General features: G+C 40.0%; 1 protein-coding gene across 1 annotated transcript; it reads right to left on the minus strand.

Moving 5' to 3' along the window:
* Positions 1 to 7,634: 7,634 nt before the first annotated feature.
* Positions 7,635 to 14,513, minus strand: mgat4c (mgat4 family member C; the record flags this gene model as incomplete). Its single annotated transcript, XM_080505173.1, has 3 exons — positions 7,635 to 8,791; positions 13,609 to 13,756; positions 14,385 to 14,513. The coding sequence occupies 3 exons, from the start codon at positions 14,511 to 14,513 to the stop codon at positions 7,635 to 7,637; spliced, it is 1,434 nt and encodes a 477-aa protein (XP_080361299.1).
* Positions 14,514 to 17,494: the final 2,981 nt, after the last annotated feature.

Genomic DNA, 17,494 nt, shown 5'->3' on the forward strand with positions numbered 1-17,494 from the left:
AGTGGCTCTGAGCACCATTGGCATGTGAACAGACCCAAAATGCAATGAAACTTTTCCATTCGGCGTAAATGGAGCATTTAGTGGAGCTTTATATGGTCAGAACCACATTCTTGTGTCTGTAAGGAAAAAAATATGAATCAAGGCTCAACACAGTCAAAGACCAAAGGGTTTGGCATTCATGTCGTTTAATCTAATCCCAATTCCAATACATTATATACATTACAACATTTGAAATGATACGTGTAAAAAAATATATGTCATCTTACAATACAGTACCAATTGGAGAACGATGGAAAGTAAGAGAAACACAGGAACGACATCTTGACACACACTCGCTCCACTTGACAATATACACGACTCTGAACCCGTTGTAAGGTAGTATCGGTAAGGGCTTCTACGTACAAACTTGGTATAATTTCATTAGCAGAAGCTGGACAATAATTGAAGAGATCCCTACGTACAAAAAGCTGAGTTGTTTTATCCATTTCAAATGTTTTTTTGTTTTTTTTTTGTTTAGTATTTTGTTCATGCACTTTGTACATGCTCCATTTGGAAGACGGCTCACATTTCAAATAACCCACACATCATATTCACATTCATCACTTTGCTCAGGGCTTGGGGGGATTTGGCCCTTTCACACTCAATATACTTGAACTGACTCGGGATAGGTACCTGCCTCGGCTTCTTTCCTTCTTGCAGGGGCTTGTCGATGCAGTTTAGTGTTTGATTCTTGACAGTTACAAGTACTCGACGAGAGGAAACAACAGTTTTTCTAAGGTACTAAATGTATAACAGATCTCGCATACACTTTTCACCCAAGGCTGTGTATGGATTGAGATTTCTAAATATGCTTGCCAATAGCAAAAGAATGCTGTGCGCAGCAGATTGCCGACATCCAGTTGAGGAATTTATGCAGCTTTTGTTGTTATCCCCAAGATGTAAATCTGTCTATAAATCTGCAGCGCGCAGCTACTTTTGGTTGTAATCTTGCCTCAATTAAAGATCAGACGGCTATTTCTCCGCTGGAAATATCAACCTTTCATGAAACGGTTTGCTCTACTAGGACATGAGGCTTATCAAAGCTGTGCATTATGCTTACTCAACACTTAATTACCTCGCGGTGACTTTGTGTGTTGAAAGCTCATAAGTAGGTAATGCTGGGATGAATTGGCACCAGAAAGGACCAGGAACCGCACCACATTGTGTTTTCCGAGCGTCGTCCATTGTGACGACGCCCCCTCTCCGAGGAGCTGATCCGTGCAGGTCATGGAATCATTCACTACAATGAATAGTGGCATTCTAGGGGAAATGCTGAGGAAAAACAATAAGCCACACAGCGAGGTGGTGGGCATTCTAATTTGATTTCAGAGAGCACGTGGGGGATTTGCTGCGGAAGGATTTTGAGGCGGTGGAACGAGCCAATCTGCGAAAGGTCTCGATCTGTAACACTGAACAAGACCTTGAGGGAAAACACAAGAACAGGTGGCTGTATTGCAGAAGAAAGCTTCACAAAACTGTCGCAGCATGCTCAATGTCAGTCTACTTCCACGGCGATCTCCTACCGAAAGTCAGGAGTATGTAAACATTTACCTCTTTATTGCATTGTTAAGTCAGTCTTTAGTTACCAATCAGATTATTGCTAACTAATGGATGTTGGCTATAACTCATTCTTGAAAGTGATAGTATGGTATGGAAAATGTCAATTAAAAACACAATGGAACCTTTTAAATATTGTAATTAACTGAATTTGACACTTTCAGACATGATGCCAGTAACAAACATTGAAATGTTGGGCTAACAGCAACGAAAGACAAACGTATCTTCACTATAAATGGGCAACACTATCAGGCCTGAAAGGACAATTTCTCTTTCTGAAATAAAAACTGAGACGGGGATTCAACGATCCTTGGACTCGGCCTGCCAATCTCACCATTTATCAGATATGATATCATCAGGTTGAGACGTCAGGAGAATCTCTACATGAAGTAGACAAAGCTAACATCTAATACTGGATGGTTGGGATCTCCATGTTTCAAAGAATGTGGAGGAGCACTCCTGAAAACCATTGTCTGTGAATGCAGAGCTGGCATGCATTCGATTGTTTACAGAAAAAAAGAAGAAAACTTTCTCAACTTACTCGCGAGGGTCTCAGGTGAAGTAGAGAATGATGCTGAGGTCCAACTAAATCAAAGCATGAAATTGCTTTTGCAAATCTTGGATGCCAACGTCTGTGGCATGTGCGACTTGCACGCCTGTCAGTAATGCTCCCTGAATGTTCCCACAGAGTCTGCTCGCGACAGTTTGTGTCGTTTTAGCGAAGGACTGACGACCACATTCTCTTTGCATAACAGTAACAACCTCAAGCTCATCAAGGACTGTTGGGGGGGGGGCCAATGGAAATCACAAGGGGGAACTGAAGACTTGGCCTACAATGGTTGTTCAAAATACAACGGTCATAAAAGAAATCCTAACCCTATAAGACCTAAAACCAATGCAGACCTGGAGACTGCTCATTGTTTTATTTTGAAAGCTTCTGCTTCTGTATATGGATGGGAATAAATAAAACATATCAGAGATCAAAAATCATTCCTGAAAGAGGCAATAACAAGAGCTGCAGGGGCGATGGTGAAAAAAGGTCACACAGAAACGTGAACCAGTATTTATTTTTTTTCTCGTGTTTGTTGAAGTGTTTTTACCAGCTGAGACATTCAGTTTATTCAGACGCCGAATACTTCCTGGGGCTTGTTAAAAAAGAAGCTGAGGCAACACAGTGTCCAAGATCCCATCTCAACACTCCTGCAGGCATCAGTTCTTTTTCAAATCAAATCCAATTTGAACATTTTACATGTTGTAACTGTGAAATTTTGTACTTATTTGTGCGTGCTGAGCCAACTGCACAGCATTGCAGTTTACTCCTGGTTACATTTTACACACATTTTCTTTCTCTGGTACATGAAAGTGTGAAAAGCTCTAAATTACTCACCATCATGAGTCAACGAATCAGATGTTAAATCTGACAAACGTTGGATCTCTAACAACGCAGAGCAAGGTGGGGAAAGTGAAAACCACCTTCAGAGGAGAAAGCAGAGCAGATTTCCCCCCCCCCCCCCCGAAGCAGTGACAGACACGTCGGAGCCGAGACGAGCGAAAGATCACAGAGAGGCAGCCATGTAAGGAGCAGAAACACCGAAGCTGTGAGCGCACAGCATCGGGGTGGGGAAAGAACGAATTGAGATCCTATAGCTCCAGGGAAGATGTTGTTTTGCTGGTGTAGAGAGTGAGGCAAACACAGACCAATTTACTAGGAGGAAAATTGTGCTGGGAAAAAAAAAAAAAAGAAACAAGGAGAGAGAGGGAGAGACGTAAGAGCAGACCCGGCCCATTCTTCACCGTGCAATCTAATCTAGGCTCTTGGAGAAGATGGGCGAAAACAAACATTGTTCTCCTGGCAGCAGCCCTGACAGAACATACAGTGCTGGTTAAACTACTCAGTCCGGCTTCACGCAACCAAGTACCTTATTAAACCCCGGAGGAGATGCTAAAAACAGGTAAAAGTCTGCAACATGGCATGAAGAATATTCAAGGCAGCAATGACACCTGGCTCTGATCAAGTCTCAGGCCCCGTTATCGCAACATTTCTCTATTTTCGTTGCAGAAAAGTTGCACATTTATACGGCAACATTTTGAAAACAATGTCCGTTGACATGGAAACAGCAGAAACACTGAAAATGATGTAGTTGGCACATTGGGCAACTAATGGGAGCTGTTGTTTGTTTTTGTTACGAAACCACACACACACGTGCGCAGAGAACAATACGCTATTAACGTCAACAATAGCTCGTACACGGAAAGTCATATGGACAAACGACCAAGTTGGATTGTTTGAGTGACTCAAATATAAAACTAACAAAACACAACAAAAAACTAACAATAAAACTACCAAGTCATGACACTCTAGAGGCAAATACCATTCTGATTGTCCATCTACTCGCACACTCTTTACCACAGCTGTGATTTCCACCGTCTACAAGGAGATGGAGCACGAGCATTTATAGAAAGTTGTGTTTCCCCCTGTTTCCCTGGAGACAGACGGATTCTGAGCATTTTTGAAAAATTCCACCTTGGGAGGCGTTTTTCACAAAGTTTGAATTTCCAGTGGCTTCGGCCATCTTTGTCATGTAATTTGAAAAAAAGTCTTTGTGTTTTCATTTAAAAAGTGTATTTACACACTATGTAAGAACAAAAACAGATACGTGCACTTCAAAGCGTCAATCCATCAGAGGGTGTCGTTCAACATGAAAATGCTGGCCAATGACCAAGAAGAACAGCAGATGGAGGTGCCGGACGAATGTTGATATTGAGAAAGGTGCTCAATTGGAGGTGGCAGTATGTTTGTGAGGTTGTTAAACACATCAAGGTGTCACATGACCACTCTTACCCCATTTGTTATTTGCTTCTGTTCTCAACACTGGCCACACATTCCGACTGGTACTGCTCTGTTGGTTCAGATCCCCAAGTGTGGGCAGAAGCCTTTGGCCATGTCGCTGGTTAATTTGAGCATAAATTGAGGATTAGAAAGGGTTTCAAGGAGTAAAATAATTCAGGGCCATTCGAGAAACCCTCAGGGTGACACGTGTGCAGGTCATGAAACATTGCTGAGCGCCTTCAATTGGACTGCATTTTTTAAGGAGAACATTCAAATATTACATCATACTTGAAAATAGGTAACCTTCTATCTCATCCATTAATAATTAGTAAAAACAAACCTGCAGTTAATCAGCAGTACTTTGTTCCCAGACCGAGATTTAGGTTCATTACTCACTCGAAGCACCTTTGTGAGGAGCTTTCAAAAACATTCACGAGTAATTATCACTTTCATCATCCACGAATGGCTTGTGTGGTCATTGTTGGGCTGGGCGATGAATGTGAATTAATGTCTTCGCACGCCGTGGATCGGTGAAATGTTCGCATAATCATGCATCAATGACCTTAATCTTCAAGAAAGGACATGATTCTTTTTTCTTTCTTTATAATCAACAGCCCAATTAATAGTGTGAAGCAAAAGTTTTGACCTTCTTATTTATTAATCTCATTGCTTTTGAATGATTAGAAAATATGTGAATGAATCCCGTCTAAACAATGTCTAGTTAGACGGAACCTTAAAAGACTTATGATGTCACATTATTGTTCACAATTTTCCACCTGAACCTCAATAAACCCCCACCAAAAACAAACAAGACAAAAGTAGTTGCTGTTTGTGAACAAACATTACAGTGCAAAACATTTTATTGTTGTAACGGGTTAACTGGCTATCACCAGTGGTATAACAGCAGCATGTTTAGGAACTAATGTGGTTTAATATAAAGGATGATTAGTTGTAGACGGGATTTAATTTGTTTGCTGAATGCTAATTTACCTGGGAAATAAGAAAAAATGTGGATTATTATTGCAACAAAACATCATCAATAGTGTAAAACTCTGCAAGTTAGTGAACAGAACATTAGAAATGTTTTTCACTTTGGCCCCTTTTAGTGTCTCACTGATTCTGAGTTGACGTGTTGCGACTCTACTTGTTCATTGATCCTTGTAATTTTATTTTAAATTCTGGAATGTTCAATGAATTTATGGGAAGGATTTCATATAAGCCCATTGAGCTCCTTTCCTCTGCTGCACTGTTTGGTTATATTTCTTGTAATTCTGTATCAAATTATTATATTGTGCAAATAAAGAAAAGGCTAATTTGTATTTTTGGGTTGTGACTTGAAGATAAAAAAAAACTTGTAGTTAAGAACCACATTTAAAAACACACAAAACAATTCTTTGATCGGTTAGACCACCTTCAGACTTGAACACTAATGCTGCAATGAGATGATGTAAAAAGCTAATGGGGGCCGTCAAAACACAAAAAAACCCCTGAACTCATGGTACCATACACAATGTACACTCCTAAATCTTCAAATCAGTAGGTTGAAGTGAGAATGCAAGAAATACTTGTCGATTGCTGAAGCAAAGCTGCAATGGGACGTAACAAAAAGTTAATGTTGCTTACAAACGACAACACAGATGTTTGAACTCATGTTAGCACAGTATGAAACATATTGTACACTCCGGAATCTTCAAACTCATAAAATGAATTGAAAATACAATGAAAATACTTGCCGACTGTGCTATATTTGTTTCCAATTAGCTACTTTTTAGCAACCACCTTTATTACCAAATTTTTTTTTATGATACTCACATTTTTGTTAGATTTAGGTAGATAACTTATATGTCTCAACTCATGTTAGAGTAGAAATGAATACGAGCCAAGTGAAGAGAAGGAGTGTGATTGTCAGGGTCAACTTCCTTGATTTCTTTGTAATGCAATCTGCGCATCCAAGCAGAAACCCGTTAAAAACGTCTGTTGATGAAGGAATATGAGCAAAAATACTAACAGGCCTCGTTTACACGACGTTTCAAGTGAAAACGGATTGTTTTCGCAAATTTGTGTCAGATCTGAAAGCGATGTCTGTTTACACGGCAACGGCAAAAACACTGAAAGTGATGTCATTAGCATGCCAGTCCACGAGTTGGCGCTCTTGGGTGTTTTAGTAACAATAACAATAGCAAGTATGTGGATATTCGTATGAACAGACAACAATTTTGGTTTGTTACTATGATGATTCACGTCTAAAACTACCAAGTCCCAGGAGGTTATGGACTGGGAGTCACGACACTCCGGAGGAAAACATTGTTGTTATTGTCCATCGACTCGCACATGTGCAGAAGAGCTGTTTACTATGTTCGTGGTGTGCATGTGCAGTAGCAGTGTTTCGGCAGCGTTTCCAGAAGGTCAGGAATTCACCCATTGACACAACGATGCAGCCCGAGATTTTGAAAAAAAAATGACACAAATCGGGGTCATTTTCAAAGACTTGTACTTTTACCGTCACGGTATGGCCATCACAGTATGGCCATCTCGGTATGGGCGTCACGGTATACGAGAATCCTTCTGACTGAGTATTAAAAATATTTGAGTGCTCTCTTCAATCATAAATGAAAAAAACAAACTCGTCTCATACATGTCTGACGTTTTGCTTTTTTCCCGTGGTACCATCTCATACCGAACCGTGAGCCCCACCCTGAGGTATGTACCAAACCGTGACTTGTGTGTACTGTTACACGCCCAAATCTGACCCCAAAATGCAACCAAAGTTTTGTGTTTTCACTTGAAACCTTCGCCATGTGAGCAGGCCTTTATATTTGTGTTTGAAGGAGTCATTACTGCATCACTCCATGGGAACTTGTAATAATCATGACTTAAATAGCTTAAAAAAAACACTGAATGGTCACCCAGCCATATGTTAATGGTAACTATCAAAAACTGGTATGAAAAAACCCTTAGATAATGCTGACGAATGTCAATGACTACTCTGAGGTCCGTTAAACAGTCCTGGAGAATGAGACTGTGGAGATGCAACACTTAAGTCACAACTTGCAGGTATAAAAAAGTATAGATCAATTTGGCAATCAAAATGAGTATCAACAAATACTTACAAAATGAATAAATAAACCTGGAAATACATACATTACTAAACAATATTAAAAAGATTTGCCTCTACGACATACTAAGAGTCTGTGTGTGTGTGTAGTCCTCATTGGCTCGGTGGCTGTGTAGTCCATAAACTTATACTTCGAATAATAATCCATTCCTTCTGGCTGGCTGTCACCACAATGCGAACACACTCAATGTCAAAGGCAATCTTGTGGTCTACGTCTTGAACCTCAATGTTGCCGTTTTTAAACTCCCCCAGTGTGATATAAGAGGAGCACTGTTTCCCTCTCTTGGTGCCGACTAGTTTTTCCCCGACTTCCAGAGCTCCGTGGTGAAGGATGTCATTCTGCCGGTCATCAGAGCCAGTGGCAATTTTAATTTTACTAATTTTGGTGGATTTGTTAAAGACTATGACAAAGAAGTCTCCGGTTGAAGGAGGTTTTCCCCAGAAGTACTCGTCTACGGAGCTATAAGCCTTGGTGGCGTCATAGTTCTCAAAGACGTTGATGTTTGTGTAAATGCTGGCGGGAGGGTTGTCGGGAATGTCTATGGAGTCTTCCTCGAAGTCGTCGTCCTTCAACTTGTTCTCTGCTCCTTTATAAGAGGAGTAGTAACCCATGTGCTGGAACAGAGAGGGCTTGAAGCGGATCACGTCCTTCTGAGCCAGCAGGCCCCTAAAGTGGATGAGGAGCCAGTCGCATGGCATTTCCTGGTAGAACATGAGGAGGAAGTGAGCCAGGCGCGGCAGGTCTCTGGAGTGGTACAGCTTCCCGATGTATCCCAGCTTGGAGAACTCCAACATCACCCAGTAGGAACCTTCTCTGGAGGTGATCACCTTCTTCAGCGCCGTCAGGAAGTTCCTGGAGCAGCGCACGTCGTCCTCCAGCATCATGTAGAAGTGTGAGAGGTTTGTGCAGAAGTTGAGGAGGAAAGCGTAGTCCACATTCTGCTTGGAGCGGAAACGGACCCGGTCCTCCGGGTCGTTGTAGTTTCTCTTCAGTCCGTCCAGAGATGGATAGTACTCCTCCGGGGCCTGGATGACCAGGAGGCGTCCGGCGATGATGTGATGAGCAAACTTCCTGGTGATGTCCTGGACCAGATTCTCACACCAGACCAGGTCGAAGTCTGCCAGATGGACGACAACAACAATCTCCTTCAACTCCTCATAACTGGACTGGTCGAAGATGGATTTGATCGTTTCCAGAAGGTAGTTTCCTCTTTTTCTTTTGACTGATGACAGTCCGATGGTGAGATACTCTGTGGAAAACAAAAAAATAAGATTCAAATGTTGGAGAAACACCTTTGAAGTTCAAAATGTACAGTTCTGTGTGCTCCATAAGGAGAAGTGGAACTATAAGCATCTTAAACTTTGAATTGCACACTTCTACAACTACCATGTTTTTATACAGTAACCTTCAACCACATACAAGTTTGGATTCGGAGATTGCCTGTTGGGCCATTGTTGTTTCCAATGTAAACATGTGGAACGACCACATTTGGTTATATCTCATTGTTAGTGCCCGGAATGACCTCTTGGTTGAGCAATCACCATGTTGATGTAAACATACACGTGAATGGAGCATTGTGGCATTGATGTGTTTGTAAAGAAATCGCCCAAAAAAGTGTGTTTCCGACCGGTCTCTCGGCTGTCCTGCAAACACACACAAAGCCTGATCGATTTTAGCGGTGATCAGGGATTTTACGAACGGTTCTCCCATAATCTGAGTTTTCATTTTGTTTGTTGGAGCCTTAAGGCATAAAAGTCTGTACTCGTCCACCTTCTTATGAACTTTCCTCACAAAGCATTCTATCAACTGTTACTTTTGTTTTAGAATTTGTGTTTTTTTGTTCATTGTGGCCTCTGTAATTGTCCTCAAAGTGTTTTACACTGCTAAGCTGAAGAGCAGCTTCAGCAAGAGACTGATTCAACCCCACTGCTCGAAGGAACGCTACAGGAAGTCGTTCCTCCCCACGGCAATAAGACTTTTTAACTCGTCTACCTCCGTCAGAGCCTCATTATAATTACTCACGCTCATTTCTTAAGTTATGTCCTACCCAGATATTTTTATATTTGTATATTTGTATATTTTTATTCCCTACTTTTTATATTCTATTCCATTGTATTTTATAAACCAGAATGCTGCAACAAAACAATTTCCCTTCGGGGATTAATAAAGTTATCTATCTATCTATCTATCTATCACATTCACACCCACGCTCGCACGCAGGCACACACGCAGAGACACACGCAGAGACACACGCACGCACCATGCAAGGCGCTCAGTTCATCCCTTGGGAGCAGTCTGGGGGTTCAGTGCGTTGCTCAAGGAGACTTCTACATGCAGACAGGTGGCGACAGGGAATCAAACCTCTTCAATTGAGAGGCGACCGCTACCAACATTCTTCATGTGTGCTTTTTATATTTGTGTTGTTGCTTTTGTAAATGTGACAAGGACTTTTGTTTTTTGCATTTGTGTTGCTGGTTTTTGAAACACTTTTTAAAATTTTGTATTTGTGTTGTTACTTTTTTGTTTTTGAGTGCAACTTTTACATTTGTGTTGATGATTTGATAGTAACGCTATTGGTTTTGCAATCGGTTTTGTATTTCTCTTGTGTTTTTTTTGTGTTGCTTCATTTTAGTGTTGTTGCTTTTGTATTTATGTTGCAGCTTTTGTAATCTTGAGGCTCTTTCATTTGTGTTGTTGCTTTGCTATGCATGTTGCTTCTTTTGCAATTCATTGCTTTTGTAATTGCAAAGTGGCTTTTGTTTTTGGTGACTCTTCAAGGTTTGACAGATGAATTTGAACTGAAAGGTGCAGCGGTGGCTTAGACCAGTTGATTCCCAACTAGGTGGGGGTCAGAGATTCATCAGGGGTTGCAAAGTCTTCTTGATTTTAAGGCAGGGGTGTCAAAACCGGCTCTCAAGAGGTTCCAATCCGGCCAAACCATCAAGCAAATTGTAAAAACTTCAAATAATTTTTTTTTCTAAATTTCTTAAGACATGAGCTGAGACATCAGTGACGCTGCCATGAAAGACTGACTGAGAGGTTAGAAAAGGGATTTGGTTCAGGGGTTTGAATCTGAGACCCGACAGGTCAGACTGTGGCTCCCTCAGCGCAGCACCTTGGTTTACCGCGGCTCCCATACGCTCCATTAAGGTTACCAACGAATAGCATGGGTGAAATGCATAGAAGCAAATTGCCTGAGGAGATTAATAAGGAATGCTTCCTTTTCTGATTCTTTATCCTATTCGTACAAAATATTTCATGTCGGTGGACCCTTTGAAAATGAACTTGATCCAAAGTTGCTGTGAAATGATCAACACAAAGCAGGTGTTTGAGCAGTGCCTAAATATAGATTAAATTAATATTGATGGCAAAAAAGAGGCTTCATTGGAGATCAAACTACACCAAAGACTGCTTCATGCTGCAAAGTCCAGCTTATAAAAGAGTCTTTGCTATTTCATGTCTTTCATAAAGTGATCATTTAGTCTAAGAGAACTGAATGGAACTAATCATTAGTATTGACGTCTTTGTCCTAATCTCACACACCACACCTTCACTTTACAGCATAGTGACGCAATGGCACCTCAAAAAGTGTTCATCAGATCATGAAATTCAATAATATAAGTGACTGAACACACTTCAAATGTGAAAGTTCTTCATGTTAGAGGAATATAGCCTTAACTCAAGTACAACTTTGTGTTTCCTGAACTCTAAAATGATTTGATTCATGCTCTTTTTTTGTGACTCAAATTCCCACATGCAAACACTTCTTGCGAGCTGACCTGTTTTCCTCACTGTCTTCACGTCAGTTGAGTAACACAGTGTTTCAACAGCAAAAAAAAAAACCCAACAAGAAGTCTGCTGTCATGTGGAACTGCATCGCGAGAATCAAAGGGCCAGTTTACATGACAATGTTTTCAAGTGAATAAGCATTTTTTTTGTGCATTTTAGGTGACCGTTTTGATGGCAACAGTGCTTCGAACAACTGCAAACGGTTCCCAACAAAACGTCTTGAAAGCGCTGGAGCTCCATCATCATGTAAACAGGGAGGGAAGCAACACCTTGTATAAACGATCGGGCTCCGTCCTGAGTAGAAGGCAGAAGCGCTGCTACTGCCCACCACAGCCAGGGTCAGTAACTCTTCTGCACATACTTTGCTTCCAAGGTGTCATAACTTCCAGTCCATTTTCTGCTGGGACTTGGCAAGCAGAGAAAGTGGACAGTCACCATAATAACAATTCAACCCCATCTTCAGTCCGGATGAAAGTCTGTGTCCTCACCATTGCTAATGTTTATAGCGTAATGTTCTCTGTGCACGTGTATGTTGTTTCATTACAAAAACAACCACCAGCGTCAAGTTGTCACCTGGCATGCTAACTATGTAGGTTTCAGTGTTTCTGCTGTTGTCGGTTAAATGGACTAAGGCTGCAACTAACCATTATTTTAATAATCGATTAATCGGTCGATCATGTTTTCGATTAATTGTTGAATTGGTTAAAAAACATTTCAAATTGTAGGACCAGTTCAAATTGAACGAACCAAACCAAATATGTTAAGTTGATTTAAAAGCACATAACTGAACCAATACAAAGATCTATAATATATCTATATCTATACTGCTTATAATAATGTATCTACAAATAGACACATGTATATCAGATGTATACAAGATAATTATTAAATAAGATTTAATGTATTTCAGAGACCACATACAGTCCAGTTTCATCCTGAGTGGACCACACTGGTCAAATATTGCTATAATAACCTTTAAATTTACACTTAATTTACACAACAAAACAACTTTGTTGTGGTCACAGTGTATGGATTGAAATTGTCAAAATTTTTATAAGATCAAACAGTTAGTACTGAAAATGATTAGAATTTCAACATAAAGTCAATTTTAATGAAACATTCTGGTGCAAAACACAATGAAATGTAACCCCCCCCCCAAAAACAAACAAACAAAAAACGTGTATAAATCCTCAATAAGCTCCTTGCTTGGTGGGACCAGGTTGGATCCTTTTGGTAGGTTTTGGCCCACGGGCCTTATGTTCTCTGCAGTGAAGAGAAAGTGAACCTAACGGAGAGGAGCTTCACAGAGCAGCACAGTGCTGCAGGAGGTGACGATAATTCACATCTCAAAAACTAATCTCCTCACACCACAACGTCTTGACATTCCAATAATTAGCATTTGACCATTTTAGTGTCGCTCAGCTTGAAATTTTCCATGAAAACGTATCCGTTGTCCTCGTCAGGCAGGTTGTCGCTCATTAAGGTGCGTAAACAGTTAAATAGTTGTCCGTGCACAGTGACATGTCGTCCAGTACAGGGTGTCGCTCTTACCGGTTCACTGATCACAGGCTCTATTGTACCGTCTCGGCCCTGCCTTGCTCTGTTCACTTTTTTTTTCTTAAACTTTATTTTAGTCAGCCAGCATTGACAAAGCTCCGAAGGTGAAGTAAATGGCGAGTGACGCATAAATCGTGGGACACAATGAATTGATAATGAAGTTCGTTGCCAACACTTTTAATAATCGAATTGAATCGATTTTATCGATTTGTTGTTGCAGCGCTAAAACGAACATCGTTTTCAATAACCCCCCCCCCACACACACACACACACACACACACACAGAAAGACTAAGTGTTTTCACGCGAGACGTCGTTGTGTAAACGGACCTAAGAGACTGTTGTCCACCAGATGTTGACGGAATTTAAAAGATATTTATTGGAAATGGTTAAGGTAGGCAATTTCTTTGAAGGTTTGTGGCCTGGAAAACATGTTGGTTTTTTTTTTTGCTAAAGAAGTCTTTTCAGGTGAAATGGAAAAAAAAGCTTCAGAGAGCAGATTGTAAAATATGGGAGAAGAGTTGTGCACAGTGTTTTATGTTGAGGTAAAGAAGATCTGTAGAGCAGTTTGACTTTATTGCTGGGCTCTAAATCCCCACGTCACAGACTTTAACTTCTTATTCTCAGCTCATGTTCACAAAAGCAATTCACTGCAAATGGCTGAAGCTGAAGGGAAGAAATACTCAAGGCAAATGTGTGAGCAAAGAAACAGTGAACTCACTCTTGCGGTTCAGCGGGGTTCCAGCGAGATAGCGGTACGTGACGTTGATAGTTCCAGAGAAATTGCTGAGATCCCTGAAGGTGTGAACGTATCGTTCCGAGCTCGGGGGGTGGACAGACATTTCCCTAAGCTGCCTTTTATCCCCTTCCTGTAACATGCAAAACACATCATGAATAACAGAAGAACGACTCGCTGGAAAATGAAAAGAGAACAGAGAAGACATTTGTCTGAAAAATGCCTGTTTTCTACTGTGAAAGCTGCGTTCAGAGGCGACCCAGGCTTTTGTTTCTGAACTTGTCTTCACCATCCTGTACAAACTTGACTCAGTATGTGTTCTGATGTGAACCCTTGATGTTTGGAAGACGAAAGGAATCCTAAAACCTCTCCGGGCGGTTTGCACAGCTGAGCAGATGGACTTGTGAAGAGCGGCAATGAGCTGAAAACGCTAGCAGCCTCTTAATAATTTAAATAACAAACACAGATAATGTACTGCGATCGCCAAGTTTTGATGGCATCATGAATAAAGAATAAATCATCTGGATGAATTCAGCACGGGTCCGTGCTATGAAACTTTAAACAGATTCCCTTTAAAAACAAGTAATTATAAAAGCAGACAACAGGGATGGAGCGAACAACATTTTTAGATGAACTTGCTTTTCTTCATTTTGCAATGTTTGTTAGTAAAACTTTAAGAGGAAATGCAAATATTAAGTGTGTGCTAATTTAGATATCGCTTGAGGAAAAATCGTCGCAATTTAGGACATCGATTTACTAACCAGGACGTAGCCGTCTTCAATATAGAGGTTCAGGAAGAGGAGGAAGGTGATGAGGAAGCCGAGGAAAGGAATCGTGGAGCGTTTCCTCAGACACCTCATCTTGTCCAGGGATTTCCACACCAGCCTCATGATGCACTCGCTGGAATCTGTACAAGACAAAGGAGAAAAGAAGAAAGCTGTTAGGCTTGTTCGTTTTGATAATGACTTTCCTTTCAGATTGAGCATACACAGACTGTTTTGGCCTGGGGGCTTTTTGAGGGGTTTAATAGATCAAACAGTGTGTAAATGTAATTCAAATCAACAAAAACGGTCTCTTGTGGCTCAAGTCAAGGTCAACAATTTGACTTTATGCTGATGGCATTTTCATCATTTATTCACCTGTTACCCGATCAGACAATGCAAAAGCTGCAACTCCATAGCAAGATTTTAGATTGGATTTAAAAAGTAAATCCATGATCTTTTCAGTCTCTAATGAAATGCTAAATTACTGAGCCTTATCTGCACGGAAGATTACTATATGACTCAACTCCTGTTTTACTGGGACTGTTGTTCATTTATCGCAGTTATTTTTTTGCTGCTTCTTGTAATTATCCAGATATTATCCACATGATTTTATTCAGGCAGGAAGACAAAAGTAATACAAATGTGGCAGAATACATCAAACATAGTGTGTAAAGAGATTTTAAATCATCAAAATGTGTCTCCTGTAGCTTAATCACGGTCAACCATATGCCCTTACGCTGATGAAACTATCATTTATTCAACTGTCCCCCTGGAAGATCAAACAATGCAAAAGCTGCAACTCCATTACAAGATTTTAAATTGAATTTAAATCCTGAAAAAATATTTCAAATGACTGACAAAAACTAAGGAAAGTAATGATTAATAAAAACAAAACAAAACATTTAAATCAGACACTACAACCCCAAAAAGCTAAAATAGTGACAGAAAATGAAAAAAATTCTAAGTTAAATGACAAGAAACACGTGTATAAAATTATCAAAATGAGATAAAAATTTATATATATATATATATATATATATATATATATATCAGAATTATATATATATAATTCTGATGTGAATAACAGAACAAAACTGCCAAATCATGGTAGATAATATGAAAAAAAAATCATCATAACTCATATAACAAACGGATAAAATATGAAAGAAAACTACTTGAAAAATGAAAAATCTAAACAATAAAAAAAAATGAAGATGTGACGCAAAAATAATGGAGATGGAAATAAAAAATAATGAGGAGAAAAAAGCAGAAAAAACAATGTCAGAGAGATCTAAAATGACTAAAAACTGAAAAACATTATGGAGGTTTGCTTTGTGCCTTTCACTCGTATGGTAATTTTATATTTCTGTGCCCCTTGGGTTTCTTTTCCATTCTTTCTGTTGTTCATTAAGTTTTCACGCGAGCATCACAATTTTGAATGTGGAGAAAAAACGACAACGTATGAGGAAAAAGATCTGAAGCAAACATAAATGAGAACGATTGGAAGTACAGAATTATCTATAAAATGTGACTATATTTACCGCTTAGGATTAATGTGGAGCCCTGAAGTGTTGAAGGGTTCAACAATGTGCAATTTCAATCCTTTCTCACGCGGTTGTGGTCAGAGACGTGGTACTTTCACTGGCTCTTACTCTCTCGCTGTTAGAGAAAAGGGGACTATTTCTTCTCTGCAGATTGCAGGCCACCACCGCACAAGAGAAGTCAATTCAATTTTCATTTCATCTCACTTTATTTCAGAATTGTGGCTGATAAAAGAAAAAAAAAAAAGATCGAAGAGACAAAAGGTAAAAAAAAAAGATGAGAAAGTTAAGAAGAAAAAAAACACAGACACAGCAGAGCATAAAATGGATTTTTCACACATGGTGCCAATAGACTGTGTCAGGCTGCAACCAGCGAGGTGAATAATGCATCACCAAGTGAACTGTTACTGTAGCACCACTTCTTTTGCCAAGGAACACGTTGGTTGATGATTACTCTTCCAAAACACAATTATTCAGCATTATCCGCCGCTGAAGCTTTTTCATTACTACATAACTTTACTCCTGTTTACTGAGAAGGACTCTTCTGTGTTGGTCGTTTATCTCCGATATTTTGTTGCATAAATCGGTTTGTTAAAAAAAACGTAATTCAAACTCCAAATGTAATGGTCTTGGTGCCGTCGTCAACGCTTTGCACACCGCGACAGTCTGCTAGCCTCTACCGAAAGATAACATTTACAGCGTCAATACCAATCTCTGAGCCAAATTGCTCAATACCAACGACTTTCATGCCGTTTCATTGGCTGAGCCTTCTCCGCCCCCTAGTGTTATGGTGGTGAACTGCAACCTCTTCTGGCCAAATCTTGTGGCGTGAAGGAACTGCGTAGCTGCTACCCACTGCTTTATGAGTACTGTAGACACTATATAGTCAACCTTAAACACTGCTAGGATGTGAAGATTAGAGCATCTTCCCCCCGATGTATCTCCACCTGAACTCAAAGAGTGAATCAGGCTCTATTGACACGACAATGTTTCAAGTAAAAATGCATAATTTCTGACTTTTTCATTCAGAAAGGTTTCACGTTTGACATTGATGTCTGTTTACACGGCAATCACAGAAATGCTGAAAACATTGTAGTTAGCATGCCAGGTCACGAGTTGGCACTATTGATTGTTTTTGTAGTGAAACCACACACACACGCGTGCGGGATTCAGGGTTAGGTTTCGCAGAAGCAGCATCTCTGCTGTCAACAAGGAGACAGTGTTTGAGAAAATAATGGCTCCCCTTGTAAATGGGAGTAGTTTCCAAAAAGATGTACTTTCAGGAATTCATATTTGCTCATATTTCAGGAGCTTGCAAAAATGAAAAACAGCTCATCTTCTGCATTAAGCTGCAAATGGAAATTAGCATGAAATGATTTAAAGCACACTATAGAAAAGTATCAATACACACACACAAAGGTAATTTTAATATAAAAACCATTTATTCTTATTAAAACATAGATTTCTCTTGCAATTGTTGTAAGATCTATATCTTTTTCCATTTGTGAGAACAGGATGGGGCCAGATGATGTATAAAATATAAATTATCCTTCTAAAAACTCAACT

Source organism: Blennius ocellaris (genome assembly GCF_963422515.1).
Source record: "Blennius ocellaris genome assembly, chromosome: 11".
NCBI classification, from domain to species: Eukaryota; Metazoa; Chordata; class Actinopteri; order Blenniiformes; family Blenniidae; genus Blennius; species Blennius ocellaris.